General features: G+C 38.5%; 1 protein-coding gene across 1 annotated transcript; it reads right to left on the minus strand.

The window, feature by feature from the left end:
* Nucleotides 1-6,676: 6,676 nt before the first annotated feature.
* On the minus strand, nt 6,677-17,988 carry LOC106077366 (uncharacterized). Its single transcript, XM_056016876.1, has 10 exons — nt 17,862-17,988; nt 16,089-16,168; nt 15,485-15,607; nt 14,515-14,669; nt 13,182-13,310; nt 12,518-12,667; nt 11,225-11,330; nt 9,023-9,173; nt 8,475-8,654; nt 6,677-6,934 (listed from the first exon to the last, which is right to left on the minus strand). Exons 2-10 carry the CDS (start codon nt 16,147-16,149, stop codon nt 6,826-6,828), a joined length of 1,164 nt encoding a protein of 387 aa, XP_055872851.1. The 5' UTR covers nt 16,150-16,168; nt 17,862-17,988; the 3' UTR covers nt 6,677-6,825.
* Between the last annotated feature and the right edge of the window lie 627 nt (nt 17,989-18,615).

An 18,615-nucleotide genomic window follows, 5' to 3' on the forward strand; every position in this document is an offset into this window, starting at 1 on the left:
CATCACACAGCCCAATCTCTCTCTCTCTCTCTCTCTCTCTTTCTCTCTCTCTCTCTCTCTCTCTCTCTCTCTCTCAGTGTTAGAGTCTATTCCATAGACGTGAATCATCCATTACATACTGTTTTGCCATTGCTTCCTCTGTTTGCCTCTTATTCTTTCCCCTGGTACTGTTCCTTGCAGAAAAGTCTTTACTAGCCCTGGCGATCTTATTAAACGGCCTTACAGTTTTATTTTGTGTTCACCATGGGTTACAATCGTCATTGTGATCCTGCCTCGAACTTCTAAGTTTTTAATGCGGTCTTTGTACGCGATCACATTTAAAAGCAGCACCAAAGTATAAAATCTATTGAGAGATGAAGGTATCAAAATTATGGTTAAATATAAATAAGATCCGACAAGGATTTTTAGCCACGGAACTCCGACCAAGCCTCTCTGAGTAATAAAAAGAAAAAAAAAAAACTCATCACGTTTAAGGCATTCTGTATGCGGAAACTTCGAAAAGGGCCATAAGGGATTTGAAGCGTCTATGCGTCTGTTGACTGTTGGGAAGAATTTCTCCTAACAGACAGGCGTGGACCTGGAAATTGTCACCCTACGATCTCTTTCAAGGCTCCACAATGACAACGACTGTTACTTCGGTTACCTTGCGAACACATATGTAGCGCGCAGTTCTCTGGAACGGGACCTCTCACCAGAATCGGCCAAAGGATGTGATGATTACGGTTAATTTCTTCATATTCTCATTCGGTAAGAGTCCACAAAATCGTTAAAGGGCCGCCACTCTTACGCTCTTTTTATAACAACCCCCTTGTGCAACGGCGAGCCTGACTTGTTGTGCTGGGTCATCAGGCCTCTCTTTCATCCCCACCTGAGAGAGAGAGAAAAAACAACCTGAGGGGTCCCAAGTTTTCTCCTCGTTGTTTGCCTATCTACCTCGACTTACATATGTCTTGGCCGAGGTGTCTCAATGGAGTTTGAATCCACGGCTATACGAAACCATTTTTGGACTAAAACAGCTTTCATTATTGCCCTGAACTAATTGGCTCATTAATGTCTGCACAAGGTGTACACTATAATTGAGCACACTGCCATTGTATTGAAAACGTGAGCTAAACCAGATCCTCCTAATAATCTTATAGTGGCTTCAACAAATCTGATATGAGTTCTCCACTTCTAGACTAGAAGCAGCGATGAAAATTATGTCAGGGGACATCATCAATCATTTTGTAAAATAAAAGATGTCAGCGGCAGACAACTCCAGGACATTTAAAGGGATAATTAGAGGTATACCAAAATGACGGTTCTCACACTATGACGCACTTCCAGAAGTAAACATTATTCAAAATCATTCACCACTAACAATAAGCAATATAACAACTAAGCTTTTAGATCTCTCTCTCTCTTTCATTATTTGGCATGTAGCTTAACAATATAAAGGCTATTCTTGTGTGGCTCTAGAGTGGTGCCCACTAAGAGATGAAAAAATAAGACCTTGCGATCTATGGGTCAGATGATGTGAAGGTTATCTGTTTCTTTGGCCAACGGTTAAAGAGCAGGGTGTTATGTGGCTAGCACAATGACCAGCTGCCTTTACCAATTAAAGTCAGGTACCCAATACAGTTGGGTGGACTCAGGGGTGACTAAAAATCCATGAATTCAAAATCCCAGTCTTCACTGAGATTCGAACACAGGACCCCAGGTTCGGAAGCCAAGCGCTTAACCACTCAGCCACCGCGAGACCCTAAGAAATGAAAGGTTGGAAGAAAAAATCAAACATGGAAATCAGTGAAACAATAAGCAACAACAGCAGAAGATATACTAAGAACAGAGTCCGATGAGAGACGTATATACTAAGAACAGAGTCCGATGGGAGACGTATATACTAAGAACAGAGTCCGATGAGAGACGTATATACTAAGAACAGAGTCCGATGGGAGACGTATATACTAAGAACAGAGTCCGATGGGAGACGTATATACTAAGAACAGAGTCCGATGGGAGACGTATATACTAAGAACAGAGTCCGATGGGAGACGTATATACTAAGAACAGAGTCCGATGGGAGACGTATATACTAAGAACAGAGTCCGATGGGAGACGTATATACTAAGAACAGAGTCCGATGGGAGATGTATATACTAAGAACAGAGTCCGATGGGAGACGTATATACTAAGAACAGAGTCCGATGAGAGACGTTTATGCTAAGAACAGAGTCCGATGGGAGACGTATATACTAAGAACAGAGTCCGATGAGAGACGTTTATGCTAAGAACAGAGTCCGATGAGAGACGTATATACTAAGAACAGAGTCCGATGGGAGACGTATATACTAAGAACAGAGTCCGATGGGAGACGTATATACTAAGAACAGAGTCCGATGGGAGACGTATATACTAAGAACAGAGTCCGATGGGAGACGTATATACTAAGAACAGAGTCCGATGGGAGACGTATATACTAAGAACAGAGTCCGATGGGAGACGTATATACTAAGAACAGAGTCCGATGGGAGACGTATATACTAAGAACAGAGTCCGATGAGAGACGTTTATGCTAAGAACAGAGTCCGATGAGAGACGTATATACTAAGAACAGAGTCCGATGGGAGACGTATATACTAAGAACAGAGTCCGATGAGAGACGTATATGCTAAGAACAGAGTCCGATGGGAGACGTATTGTTGAGGCCGTATGTTCAACTGGGAATGAAGTAGATTAAGTACGTTTCTAAACGTGGCGGCAATCCGAAACTCATTTTGCAGTTAACAAAGTGTCTATGATGTGGATGTATTTAGTGCCATGGCAGTAATTGTGATGTCATTTAGTTTCGTTCAGTAATTGTCAACTGATTGTTATGTCATTTAGTGTCATGACAATAATTGTGATGCCATTAATTGTCATGGCAGTAATTGCGGTTTCACTTATTGTCATGGGCAGTAATTGTCATTTCGTTTGTAATGTTGATGTCACTTAGTGTCATGGTTGCGAATGTGATGTAATTTCGTGTCATTGTATTAAATGTCCTGTTGGTTAGTGTCATGACAGTAATTGTCATGTCTGATACCAAAGTATATCTCAATCAAATACACACCATGATTACTTTAAAGAAAAAATTGTTTTTTTTTGTTTTTTTAAACCCAGCACAGACCAACATCTTCCTTATTATTTTATTATTTATGATTATTATTTGATCCTTATTATTTCACCCCACCTCCTCATCCCTTTCTTTTCAAATGTTAAGTACTTAAAAAAATTCGTAGCTAGACTTTAAGACTCCAGCCCGACTTAAAAACAAAAATCCACGAAACAAACATGGCTATTTTTTTTTTAAAACCACCTAAACAAGACGGTCCCCCACCCGCCCCTATTTTTTTTCTACTAGTTTTGAGTCCCCCATTGAGATGTTAGTCTGTTGTAGTTCGGCACAGAATGACAAGTTCTGAATGCATAATGTGCTCCGACATCTCTCTTGAGCATATCTTTGTTGAACAGGGAAACGTGACATCAACAAGTACATGAGGGTTCTGAGAGGCAGCTTGTATGCAGCCCGAGAATATAGGAATAGTGTCAGGCCCTAGAGAGGAAATCGTTATCCTTAATACACAGGTATAGGGTATATTGGCGGAGGGCCGGTCCTCACGATTGCGGAGCCCTAGGCGAAACTGCCCAGTCTGGGTGGAGATAAACAGAATGTCTAAATTAAGATTTTGTATTGGAAAATAGATTCGTCTTTGCAGTACATTTTTATTAAATTAAAAGCTGGCAAAGCCGTTATTTATTATCGCGCGTGGGATTGGCAGTCCAAAATGACAATTTTGTCTATTTTTCAGGAGATTTTAATAATTTCGGTTATAATGTCTTAATTTAATAATTTACACCTAGAATTAGAGCGGAGCCCACTACGGGCGCATGAGTTGCGGTGGGGTAGGGCGGCCCTGTAGTGGCGAGTCGAGAGACTGTCATCAGTATCATCGGAAGTAATTCCCGAGAAAATGGAGTGACGTATAGTTATTTATTTATTGTATGTTTTAAAGTTGGTAGATAGTTCGAATCCCTACGAAGACTGGTTGTTGTTTTTAAGTGGCCTACGCACGAAGATTAAAACATTATTGGTCTGTCAGTCTGTCTGTCAAGTTTGAATCTCATTAGCTAAAGGCATATTCCGATTTAACCATCAGCTCTATTTCAAGATAGATGCAGACAATATTTCCTACTTATGAAAGCGTATCCTGACGTTACTTCGAAACAGAAGATAACTGCGTCCTATGTTTATTCATGTGTCAATCTAATACATGTTAATCTTAGACTTAAACTCTTCTACGTTGTTGGTTTTCCTGGCTGATACATGCAATCCATTCCATTCTCTAATGACACCAAGGAGGAAAGGGCATGAATTTGTCCTACCAATTGAATATGAAATGTGCGTTTATCCACATATGAATACAAGTGTTTAAATATTTGAAAGTGTTTTTATAGTTAGTAATACTGCATAAGGAAGGTTTACTAGTAATTTGTTTTAAGTTAAAAATATAATACTGTGATATATTAGATTCGGCTTAAAATTGTTTGTTTGCTTTCATTTTTGTGTTGACATGCTTCGGGTTTTCCCTCAGATTATTACATCCTAGTCCAAACCTTCCTCAGGTTAACAGGGATAGGAGTTGGCAGGATTCGGATATTGGAACACCGAGATGACAGTCCAAAGCGCATACCATACGACTAGGCATCTATGCATTTATATGGTATGGATACTATATAGGCCTATACATTATTTCACCTTCCTTCACCTATCCCTTAGTCTGTTAAATCTTGGGGCACTGCACATGATCTTTCGACCGTCTTTCTCCATTCCTATATGTCTTTTGCCTTGAATAAAATATATTGCAATGACAGGCTCGTCCATTCTTTTATGCAGTCTTCCCATCGCTTTCTTTGTCTGCCTCGCCTTCTTTTTCCTGGTTATGTTTCTTAACAAATTTTTTTTTTGCGAGCAATCACGACATTTTTAACACAATTTAAAAGAAAATTCATATTAATACTAAACTACGTATTTCAATCAAAATGTGTCTATGACTAACGTAGCGTGTGAGTACAAGTGACCCATAGGAGCCACCTATGAGTTTGTGTACAACATGAACGTCTTTATTATAGGATTTTGGGGGTTTCTTGTCAAACAACTTTTCTGTTTTCAGGACTTATCACGGCACGCCTAACTGAGCACGTCTTCTGACTGACATCTACATTTGTCACTGGACACGTTGTCTTGTTCTGCACTTTTGAGTTGAAAAAAAAAAAGCAAAACCATAAAAACTCTGGTTCTATAGATCTAGTTGGGGCGTGGTGGCCGAGTCGTCAAGGGGTTGGCTTCTTAAGTGCCTCGGGCTCGAATCCTGGATTTTTTAACTTCGGAATTTAATTTTTAAAAAAATACAACTGAGTCCTCCCAACTCTAAAGGGTACCTTACATAGGTTGGGGAAAGTAGGTTAATTGTGCTAGCCACATATAAGGTTAATCTCTGAGATTAGTGATGAGTGCAGTATTAAGCGTGGCTACGCAGCCCCAGCTGCGACCTACATATTTGGCCACAAAACATAATTGTAAATGTTCATTATAGATCATAAAGTCTGAAAAGGGCAACTAATTACTACAGATTACAGATGCCCAACCGGTGACCGCAGCTGTGTATCAAGGATTGGCCTTTTTAGTCACACAAGAAGTTTCAAAGGGAAAAGATGATGTCTCGAGACCTAAAATGTCACACTCTGTTTTAACTTTTGATCTTTTTTTTTCAAAGTCGTCTACAACGCCGAATATTCTTCTTACAAAAGCAGCCATGAATGTGTAGCAGCTGAAAATCTAAATATGTGTGAAAGAGAAATAGGGAGTTCACCTGCCTGGAAGTCCCACTGAGAGCAGCAGAGTACTGAAACTGAAACTAGTAAGTTCTAAAAAGGTCAGCATTGGTGCCCTACAGAAGCCTCCACGTAATTTTAACATTGAAACAGGAAAATATATATAAAAAAATCATTTTGTACGAAAAAACAAAACAAAGCTTATCTAAAGTGGAAGAACGCCGCTCTTAAAACTATATGTATCAATAATGTAGAAGTTATTTCCCTTATTCGATACCAAACAAAATAATTAATTACCAATAATTAATTGACTAAATGAGTATTTTTGTATACTGATTCTTGTTTTTAGGTACACTAAATAACTGGACTCGATGACAACTCTTATTATAGATTATTATATAAATAACTATTTAAATTATTAACTTGATCGGAGAATTCTTAAGTGAGAAATAGCGTTAACAATTTTTTTTAAGGGAACTAAACCCAACAATTTTAGTCAAATCTGCGAATACTGAATTATTAGTTCCCTTTGTTGCAATTAAACAAAATAATGAATTACCAGAAATTAATTGTTACATTCCATAGTGTTTTTTATTATTATTGATTCATGTCTTGTCTATGTCAATGAATAATTGTGCAAAGTTTCAGCTTGATCAGAAAATGGGTGTGGGAGAAATAACGTGTACACACTTTTTACCTGACAAGCAGACAGACAGAGTGGGTTGATATAAGCTGTATAAAAAAGTGCAGATTCTACATATAAAGCGCTATACCGCAAAGACATTAAATAAGCTTTAGAATGTAAACACTAAAACCTTTGAAATATTAGAAATAAAAATTTTATTACTAATGAAGAGAAAATAGCATTTCAAGGATAAGGCATATTTTTTTTAAAAGCAATTACATTTAATACAGTATCATTTTCATAGGACCCAGTTTCCCATTGACACCCTTTCCTAGCGATGGAGTAGTTTAGTATTTGCAGGTGGAGCTGAGGATGTTGTCCAGGTGGTCGTTGTGACAGGAACACTTGCGCAGCTCATCGCACTGATGGAACCCATCACAGTAATGTTCAATACACCTGCAGTACAAGACAATATTATAACGTAAACAACAACAGCATCAGGAGAATAGAAATGTAGAAATGCCATGAATTGTAAGTCGTATCTTGACACCCAGAAGAAAGCTAACAAAAGCCGCTTGAGACAGATTTGAAACCGAAAGGAAAACTAAGGCTAAAGACAGGCGAAAACGGCGATAAAAAAAAAGTTAAACCGACCACTGACAGACAACAGTTGTTAACTCTGCTCTGGTTGTGGCGACAGATGTGTTGATGACAGCTGGGTCTGCACCATGAGCGTAGCCTATAGATGGCAAGGTCTAAAAGGGGGAACTTTTACTTCTACTAAGTACACACATGGGTGGCTGCCTGGTTGTGCGATATGCGCGCTGGACTGTCGTCTCTATGGTACAGGGTTCATTCCCAGCCCGCTGCCATCCCCCATCGCCCTGCGGGAAGTTTGGACTAGGAAGTAAATTACCTTAAGCTCTGAAGGAACATCCAAAATATGTAAAACATTTTACAAAACGAAAGAGTACAATCCCAGCCTCCGTCCATTAGACCTACCCCTCCCAGAGCCCCATGACTTTAAAGCAAACTGCTTGGGAGCAAATACTTGTTTGTAAGAACACTTCTTTGGGGTATTATCTCTTTTAAAGCTTCAGGTAATTTGCTTATTGAAATAGAACTGGTTTTCTGTATCGTTTATAATTGAAATGCCATAAACAAATTTCACGCTGGATGTATTTTGAAGAGAGTATAACACTGTTGGCCTCCTTTAGCCGTGAAGTAATGAGATGAATAACGCTGAGGTTAAGGTATGCTCGGAAAGTTGTCCCCCACGGAGCAGTTCCCCGTGCTTCTTTCAGATGATGCGTTCAAAGGAACGGCGTGAAGCCGACACAGTCTAGGATTGGCAATGACGCAAGTTCTGCCCGGATTTAGCACAGTGTGACGCAAGCTGCCTATGGGTCACCGTTTCCTATTTTTTCTCTCTCGAAGAAGGAGACAGACAAAGCGACAAGAAGGCAACATAAATGAACGGACGGGCCTGTCAGTGATTCTATCCAAGGCAAAAGACAGAGAGGAATAAAGAAAGAGGGTCAGCAGATCTTGTGTGGTGCCCCAACGGTCCAACTTGAACAGAATAAAAGGATAGGTGAGTTAAGGTGAGCTGACTCTCCAAGTCTTCACTAGGTATAGTTATAACCGTAAGCCAGTCAGAGTTTTTGTTTTCCTAGGCTCCAAGTACTGTTATCAGTGACAGAACGATAACATTAACTAGTCATATAATACTAATTACTACTTTTTGTAAGGTCGGATCATGCTAGTAGGTCCAACATAATGAACAACTTCTAAATGTGAATAATTTTATATAGCAGTGAATGTTTTCAGGGGAATATTTTTAGCTGTTTTGGAATATACTGACCGCGTCTAATGATTATATCTAGATAAATAACACAAATGTTTCCTACACCGAGTAAAGACAAACTTAGATAAAATTAAAAAATCGATATTAATAATCAATAAATCTACTTAGTTTTGAATGTAAACTACATACGTAGCGAAATAGGAAAGATGCGATTCTGAGGATGTATTTGGGTAGTCTTTGGAGAGGCATCGAATGAAACTGGGAGTGTCTAGTATCCAGTAGCACTTGTCCCAAGCAACAGACAGCTCATGATCGCTGCACTTCTTGAACGAGTCAGCCACGTCGGTACATTCTTGACAACTGTCAGGCCTGAAAAAGGTATAATTGGTCTAATCATAACATTAATAGCAGCTGTTAGTACCATAATAATATAACCGTCCACTTTAGGCTGTTTAGGCCTGCAATAATACTATCTACGACATTAGAACATTATATGCAACTAGTAAGACATCTAGTAAAAGTTTCCCTTTCAGATCATGCGGTCTACAGGGAAGAATTTGTGAAAATTCATCTGTTTTTAATGGCCGACGGTTAACGAGGGTGTCATATAGACAGGACAAAGATTATAGTAAAACGTAGAAGTTAAAAAAAAATATTCTCTTTTTATTTATTTTTTTCCTCTTAGTTTAATAAAGAATAATATTTATCTGGCAACAAATCTTTAAGATCCTACTCACTGAGATTGTTCCACGTGGGCGGTGAAGGCTCTGTAGGCCATGGCCTGTTGTCTGGTCAGTCCAACCTCGTGAGCGATGGATCCAATGGTTGGGCCTCCCTGACTGGCCGGTGGGAGAGCCAAAACTTTGTGTGTGTTCAACCATTGTGGATCTGGAATTGATTTGTAGCGAAGCTCGTCATGACATTAATTCATTTGAGTAGATGTACTAGCAGTAATTAAAAATCCTTTAAAAAAAAAAAGCTTATTAAAAGGGGAAGAACTCCGTCCATAAAACAATATCTATCAATAATGTACAATAATTTACCAATAATTAACTAGTTGAGTATTATTGTTTATGTGTTTATTGATTCATGTTTTCTTAGGTACAATAAATAATTGTTTAATGTATCAATTTGATCGGAGAATTCTTAGGGAGAAATAGCATTAACAATTATGTAAGGGAAATAAATCCAACAAATTTAGCAATGTGGATACTGAAATGTTAGGTTTAACTTGTTAGTATCAAACACCACATAATCATAGTAGTAATTTATTGACGTATTGGCTATTTTTTTTTTATTGATTCATGTCAGATAGACAGACAAAGTTAATTCATATAAGCTTTGTAAAAAAACAAAACACATAAAGACGCTGAAATGTGTATGTAAACACTGTGTACAAATGTGGCTCATCCGTAACCACGAGTTATTCTTGCATTTCATGTGTTATATTGTTCTATTATTGTTTGTTTGTTTGTATATTTTGCAAGAGCTATGTACCAATTGTTTTTGTTAAATCACAAAACAATAAAAATCGAGACAAAAGGAAATGACTGCTTTCAAAAATTAGAAAACATTTGCTCTTTTATTATGTTGGTGAAAGGGACATTACTCATTTTTAAAACTAACTGATCATTTACATGTGTTTTGACTCTTGACAGTGACTCCTAAGTTTTTTCTCCAACGGAAGACCTCGCTCATGAATATTTATCGGAACACTTTGCCTTTTTTTTTTTTTTTGGTGAGATTAATTATTTCAGTAGTTCGTGGAACACTAGGGTTCCGCGGAACACAGTTTGGGAAACACTGACTTATAAAAGTACAACACCCAATTACATCACCAAAATAAAACATAAATCGAAGAGCTATGCAATTTAGAATCATAATTAGCAATCTCCTACAAATAGTAGAATTGCACATCTTAAAAAAAAGAGACGGATATTTATCGATTGCTACCTTGAACTTTAACGTCATTCACAACTTATGTAAACTTGCAACTTTCGAATACGAATACATTATGCAGTCATAAACCAATGTATATATGCAGCACAAGTTCGAATAACCTTTATGAAAGAATCAAATTAAATAAAGATCTTGTCCTGTGTACAATGATTACCTCTAAGCCTAGCATTCTGTATTATGATTACCTCTAGGCATTGCATTTTACATTGTGATTACACTAGACCTCGTCTTCTGTACCGTGATTGCCTCTATGTCTTGTTTTCTGTACTGTGATTGCCTCTATGTCTTGTTTTCTGTACTGTGATTGCCTCTATGTCTTGTTTTCTGTACTGTGATTGCCTCTATGTCTTGTTTTCTGTACTGTGATTGCCCCTAGGTCTTGTTTTCTGTACTGTGATTGCCCCTAGGTCTTGTTTTCTGTTGTGTGATTGCCCCTATGTCTTGTTTTCTTTAATGTGATTGCCCCTAGGTCTTGTTTTCTGTACTGTGATTGCCCCTAGGTCTTGTTTTCTGTACTGTTTTTGCCTCTATGTCTTGTTTTCTTTACTGTGATTGCCTCTATGTCTTGTTTTCTGTACTGTGATTGCCCCTAGGTCTTGTTTTCTTTACTGTGATTGCCTCTATGTCTTGTTTTCTGTACTGTGATTGCCTCTATGTCTTGTTTTCTGTACTGTGATTGCCCCTAGGTCTTGTTTTCTGTACTGTGATTGCCCCTAGGTCTTGTTTTCTGTTGTGTGATTGCCCCTATGTTTTCTTTAAAAGAATTTCAGCGTTTCTATATTCAATGCCCAAGCCAATTGTTGACGAATATGGATAGAGATAAATCCCGCGATGATGGTTTGCCACCATGTCTCATATCCTCCCAAAGCCGCCGCTGCCCCTTATCCTTATTGAATTTATCTATTTTGGAAAAAGCTCTACGATTTATTAAACTCATCCGAACAAAAAAAAATGCTCTCAGACTGACTCAGAGTACTCACGGTTATCGCAGTCGACAGCGACGGAGATGCCTGGTATGTAGGCACTCTTAATCCCGTCATGCAGATCGAAGGGGACAAACGTGGATCTGAACCCGCATCCTTCAACCTAAACAATTGAAATGAGAGAAAAAAACATAAACAATATCTATAATTCCATCAGCTTGATCTTAATGACTATTATTATTATTATTATGTGAGAGACGAAAGAGTTTTCATTCTCTGGCACTGGCGTGGTCGTGTTTCATTAGAGAGAAACAAAATTCATTGTAGTCGCTTTGTCAGTGTTGAAGCCATAAAGAGAAAGTTTAAAGTTTCCTCCGTGTTGAGATTATTTCGTGCCACAAACGAAAGAGATTTGATTCTGCACTTCTCATAATGTGCCCAACAAATGATCCAATAGAGCTCTCTTTAAAACAAAAAGACATAGCTTAGCAGCACCTCCTTTATTTTGTACACCAGATACACCAAGACTCTTGCTATTTATATCGTTTGTCCGCCATGTATGAAAATCTCCAACATGATTTTCTAATGAAAGTAATCACCTCGAAGACGTTAGAGCCAATGAAAGTGCTCACCTCAAAGAGGTATAAAGTTCCCCTTTTAGACCTTTTAGACCTTATAATCTATAGTGCAGATGAGTTAACGGTTAACTAGCAGGTTGTCATGTAGTCAGCAAAATGACCAACCACCTTAACTTTCCCAAGCTAAGGTTAGATACCCATTAGAGTTGGGTGGACCCAGAGACGCCTTAAAAAATCCCGAAATTCAAATTCCAGTCTTCAGACCCCAGATTCGGAAGCCAGACGTTTAACTACTCTGCCACCGCGCCCACCCCAAGACGTATGAGTCATTGAAGGTACTCACCTCAAAGGCACATGAGCTAATTGAAGTACTCACCTCGAAGGCACATGAGCTAATTTAAGTACTCACCTCGAAGGCACGTGCGCTAATTTAAGTACTCACCTCGAAGGCACATGAGCTAATTGAAGTACTCACCTCGAAGGCACATGAGCTAATTTAAGTACTCACCTCGAAGGCACGTGCGCTAATTTAAGTACTCACCTCGAAGGCACATGAGCTAATTGAAGTACTCACCTCGAAGGCACATGAGCTAATTGAAGTACTCACCTCGAAGGCACGTCAGCTAATTTAAGTACTCACCTCGAAGGCACGTGCGCTAATTTAAGTACTCACCTCGAAGGCACGTGCGCTAATTTAAGTACTCACCTCGAAGGCACGTGCGCTAATTTAAGTACTCACCTCGAAGGCACGTGAGCTAATTTAAGTACTCACCTCGAAGACGTACTGCCTGTTGTGAGAGTTGAGGTAACGCTTGACGTGGAGGTTGCTGTCCGAGTCGGAGTAGATGACCGGTCCGTGGGTAAGCTCATCGTCGTATGGCCCGTTGTCAAGGTAGTGATTGTCAGTTCCTCCAAGTGTCACCTGCAATTAGGTTAGAATAATATGAATGAGACAATCAAGCAAGCGGCGGCCCCTGCGGCTTGGACCCAATTCCACATTACGTTTCACTTCTGAAATTTACACCAACTGCATATTAAGCTTCTTTTTGTGGAGATTTTCACGATAAGTTGAAACAAGGTTAAGGACGCTCAATAGGACTTCAGTGTTACCAACTCAAATAAAATTAAGCTACCAACGGAAGAGTTTAGAAAATTTGGTTCTACAGTGCTCAAATGTCCACAGAAATTATTAAATAACTTTTAAAAAATACAACAACATAGCTAATCTACACTTTCCTTCTTCTGTACACCGGTTACGCCAAAGCAAAAGTTATTTATAGTTTTTCCGCCATTTAAAGATTTAAAGTATTGTATGTAAAAAAAATGCGAATATTTTTTGTGGCGGGTCCCTTTCTTGTTTACCCCGGGGCACTAGTCCCACATGCCCTCCCTTAAATCCGGCCCTGCTGGGGGACAGACATTGACGAGCTACTTACGTGTCCCTCCTGGCCATACGTGATGATGGACAGAGACTTCTCATGATCGTAGCCCACCAGAAATTTGGCAGCAATCTCAAGGCCGTCAACAACGATCTTTCCGTTAATTCTCTTGTGGAAAGCGTGGACCTGAAAGAACATGAGGGACAACATCATAAGTTTAACAACTAGATCGAGTGTCAACATCATTTGTACAACATATAGATCATCTATGAATGGAGCAGGAAGCTGTACTAGGAACAGCACTAACCTAGATATATGGTTAAATGTTGTTTGTTTACGATTGATGAATGAGCTTCATTGGAAAAAAAAGCAAACGATTATTTGGGGATTTTCAATATAAAGTTTCGCTTCTAAACCATGTTAAGGACAAACATTTTTGATGCATATTTGACCAAATGATACATTTAGGCCCCACACATCTACAATTAAAAGATGAGGCAAATAATTTCTTGTTTGAATGATTTAGGAGACTCATAGAATGGCGACTTCATGTCAATTATTTTACAATTATAGGACTAGATAACTTATCTATTGGCCTAACGATGCATTTAGGTAGCACATATAAGCAGACAGAAGGCAGGAGAGCCGCTGGTCGCCCACTTTTACGTTATACGGATGTATGCAAACGCGACATGAAGCTCTTCAAAATCGACACTTGCAGCTGGGAAGAGGTGACACTGGACAGATCCACATGGAGAGAGAGCATAAAGGAAGGATCACAGATTGCAGATGTCATACACAACAGAATCAGAAAGAAGGGTGAAAATGCAACGGCGCCTGGTGAGTACATATTCCTAACCTGCGATCGCAGCTGTGTATCATGGATTGGCCTCTTTAGTCACACAAAAAGTTGCAAAGGGAAAAGATCGTCTCTCGAGACGTAAAATGCCACAGAATAAGCAGAATACTCACTGTTTGGCCGAATCGCATACTAGTAGAGTAAGTCGGTAAAGTTCCCCTTCCAGACATTAGGGTCTATGTAAAGGTCATCTGTTTCTGTGGCCTACGGTTGACGAGGGTGCCATGTGGCCAGCACAACGACGAACCGCCTTTACTTTTTCCCCAACTAATGTCAGGTACTCATTAGAGCTGGGTGGATTCAGAGGTGCCCAAAGATTCCGAAATAAAAAATCCCAGTCTTCACCAGGATTCGACCCCCGAACACCCGGTTCGGAAGCCAAGCACTTAACCGCTCAGCCACCAAGACTATAATGGCAGACTAAATAACATTAATTTACTTTTTAAATTATCATTCATCGTGATTCGAAGTTTAAGCGGCAAAAAAAAATTGTCCAGAAATGGACATCATGATTGAAACCAAGTTTCGTACCTTAAAAAAACACTGTCCAATCTCTTTACCGTGGGCATTCTGAAGCTGAAGTTCTAGCTCGGTCAGCAGGTACCGACATGGGTATTGAAACTTGACGGTGTCGTTGTTAAAGGTGGTCAGTTCAGGGTCATTCTTCACCTCAGCTGAGATCTCGTCTACATAGATCAATCAACGCGTAGAATAATTAGCACATCATAAGATAATACTCTTAGTTCTTCCAAGCGTGTACTTTTGATCATATCTAAGTTTTTATTTCAGGCTATGTTTAAACTCAACAATCAAGATTTTTATTGAGAGCTGAAAGATGTGTTAAATAAAACCCAAACTAGTTTTTTTTTAATCAGTCTGGTTTCTAAGGCGTTATAACAGCACTATCTTTCCACAATGTGAAATGTTAAAACATAGGTCATTATCGTTTAACTCCATTCACTGATCGCCCTTGTGGATTAAACCCTCCCTAAAGAGTATGTTAAAGATATCCCTTTCAAACCTATCTATAAAGACAGAATGTAATGATACTATGTTTCCATGGTCGAAGGTTAACGAGGGTATCATGGGGTAAGCACAACAACAAACCGACTTTACTTTCCCGCCAAATGATAGTAGTGTGGACTCAGGGGCGTAGTAAACATTACAAAAGAAATTCAAAAAGCTCAAACTCGAGACCATTTGGTTCAGTAGTTATGAGCTCTAACTCTTGGCCACCACCAAAATGCTTGTATAATTGTTCTGTTAATTCAACATGGTGTTTACTTTTGTATATATAAGTCTCTTTGTGCTTTTAGTGAATAAAGTCAGCGTTCTTTTGTTCTCTCAAAGGCATAACAAAACTCAAATCAATTTGATAGATAGATAGATAGATAGATAGATAGATAGATAGATAGATAGATAGATAGATAGATAGATAGATAGATAGATAGATAGATAGATAGATAGATAGATAGATAGATAGATAGATAATCACACTTACTGTCACGATAACAACCGAAGTCTCCACGTCCCCAGCTATAAGGTTTATAACAGACGCAGTTTGATCCATAGTCCTGACAGTAGGCCTGCCCTGCTATACAGTTGTGGGGGTGACATGACACAGCTAGAGACAGGAATTAAAGTGGTTTCATTCACTCGGTGAGGAATTAATGTCCAGGCATATTTATATTCCAACAGAGATTCAACAAAGTGATACTTGGTAAGATGCTCAGAGAAAGAGAAAGCAATCATCTGTTTTTGTTGATGAAAAGGAAAAGAAATAGTGAGCAAGAGAAAAGTAGAGAAAGAAAGAGAGAAATAGAGAGATAAAAAGAGGAATAGAGAGAGAAAGAGAGAAATAGAGAGATAAAAAGAGGAATAGAGAGAGAAAGAGAGAAATAGAGAGATAAAAAGAGGAATAGAGAGACTCCGATTATAAGCTCATTCTTTCTTCATAGTAAAAAGTCATATTGTGGAAGGTGGTCAAAATGACGCAAGTCAGAAGACCGATTTCAAAGACGGACAGACGGACAGAAAGACCACATAAAACTAATATCGCTTTTCCCCTTTTGTGGACGCTAATAATAAAATGACTTTTTACTTACATCCGGTGTAGACTTTGTCTATCAGAAAAGCAAAGACCAAAGCTTTAAGAATGACAAACATTTTCGGTTGAGTAAGAGACCTGTAAACGAAAGATACAGTACAGAAGTAGTGAACTTTTTTCTGAGAATCATCAGTTTCATACATTCTTGTTAGTTACGGTATTATGCGGTGATAATCTTACTTAACATGCTACACGAGAGTTGTAACTTGACAAACAATGAAACACCACAATGGTCAGTGGTCACATCTCCTTCAGTGGCGAAGGGACTCATTGAAATATATGAAAACCTAGACATTAACAATGTCGGAACAATGTCGCCCACACAGCTGCGCCGACCCCTCTCACACCCAAAACCTCTTCTCAATTTGTGATCAGGAGCGTCGTTTGATCTACAAGCTGCCTACATGTCAGGAGCACAAGATTTTTCCTAAGGGCTGACTCCCCGAAGCCTTTGGGTATATCTTCAAGGCTGCAGAGGTTTGTGCTGACGAGAACTCCTGGCCGAAGTGTACTGGTGTAGCCGCCTGTTGTTCGTCTTTGCACCTTCTCTTGTCAGTGATAACAGTTCCACCGTAAAATTGGGGGGAGGGGGGGGGGTTAAGTGAGGAGAAAGGGATATCTGTGTCAATTTTACTTAATCATTTTTTAAAAGCATCTATAAAAAAGGGGGCACGTTCTGAATTGGAACTGATGCCTCCTCAAGCCTGTCAGGGTTCATTTCTATTGCTTTGCTTGTCTTGGCTCCTTAGGCTCGCTAGGGGTATGAATACTCAATTACAATGTACTCACAAGCAAGAACAATCAACACTCAATATACTTCAACTCTAACTCCAGCTCTCAATGAATACCAAAAACTCTTTAATATCAAATAAAGCACACAATTATATCACTCTCAAGAAATAATACAAAACACTAGTCTATCAGCTCTATGAAACATATATACATAACACCAGTCCAGGAAGCAACGTCCAACCTTTCTGGACCGGGAGCAAGACCCCACTGCTAACACACTCTCTCGCACATTCAAAGAAGACTTAATCATTCAGTTCATAACACGTGCAAGACTATTCACATGACAAAGGGATATAACTTACATATCAAAATATCAAAGAAACATTCTTTCTCGCCATACTTCCCCCTGACAAAGCCGACATTCTAACCACTCTGCTAGTGAGGTGTGTGAGAATAAAAGATTGTATAATTATCTTTTTTTTTTTTTTTAAACTTGCTTTAAAGTCGCGATTTATAAAGGAGACTAATTCAGCTTATACCACCACCTCAGTCAAGTACAAATTCTTTCCCTTGCTCGAAATAACAAAGTAATTAATTACCAATAGTTAATGAAGTAATTGGTTAATTTTTGTTTTATTGAGTCTTGTGTTGTCAGTTAAAAGAAATTGTTGTGCAAAAGTTCAGCTAGATCCGAGATTAGGTGTCAGAGAAAAAGCGTGTACAAATTTTTGGACAGACAGACAGACAAACAGAATGAGTTGATATAAGCTTTGTAATAAAAGAAGGGGGAAAAGTACACATCAGAATATCTAGTTTAAACAAGTTTTCGTAATATTTGTTCTGCATGAGACTAACTTATCAGCCAACGAAATTAAGCTAGTAAATTAAGACAATCAAACAAGTCCATGAGCTGACAAGATCAACGACTTAACTTGAGACAGTAGCAACTTGATGTGATGCAACTGAGAAATAACAACAGATGAAACTTCAAACAAACAAACAACAAGTTTAAAAACACACAAAAGTCTTGACAACATACCCGATGTCGTGAACACTTCAGATGCCCAATGCTGCAAGTTGGCGTGTTGTCGCTTATATAATGTCTAGGTGGTCTAAGGCTGTCCCATTAATGTCATCATATCTAAAAGTCAAAACCTTTTTCTTTTTCTTCCGTATCACGTGCAGCTGGGGGTGAGTTTTTTTGTGTGCACTCAGCATGTTCTCACACGTACTAGGTATTTTTATATGGTCACTTTTATGAGTTGTCTAGGTAGCAACATTGGAAATCTATCACTATCTAACTATCACTCTATCCATTTATCTATCTATCTATCCATCTATCTATCCATCTATCTATCCATCTATCTATCTATCTAAATATCTATCTATCTATCTATCTATCTAAATATCTATCTATCTATCTATCTATCTATTATCTAAATATCTAAACATCTATCTATCTATCACTCTATCTATCTATCTATCTATCTATCTATCTATCTATCTATCTATCTATCTATCTATCTATCTATCTATCTATCTATCTATCTATCTATCTATCTATCTATCTATCTATCTATCTATCTATCTTTGTACTTAATAAAGTTGCAATTGAAGTCTTGTGCAATCTATCGCCTTATGTTTCTATCCCTGTTTATTGAAACAATAAGAGTTTACTAAGTTTACAAAGTTTAAAATTTACTTAAAAATACACACACACACACCAAAAGGTGTTGTTTTTTTATTACTTGGAAGTGTAAATTGAAAGTAACTTATTTGATTAATATTCAGTT

This window comes from Biomphalaria glabrata, chromosome 18 (genome assembly GCF_947242115.1).
Source record: "Biomphalaria glabrata chromosome 18, xgBioGlab47.1, whole genome shotgun sequence".
Classification (NCBI taxonomy): domain Eukaryota; kingdom Metazoa; phylum Mollusca; class Gastropoda; family Planorbidae; genus Biomphalaria; species Biomphalaria glabrata.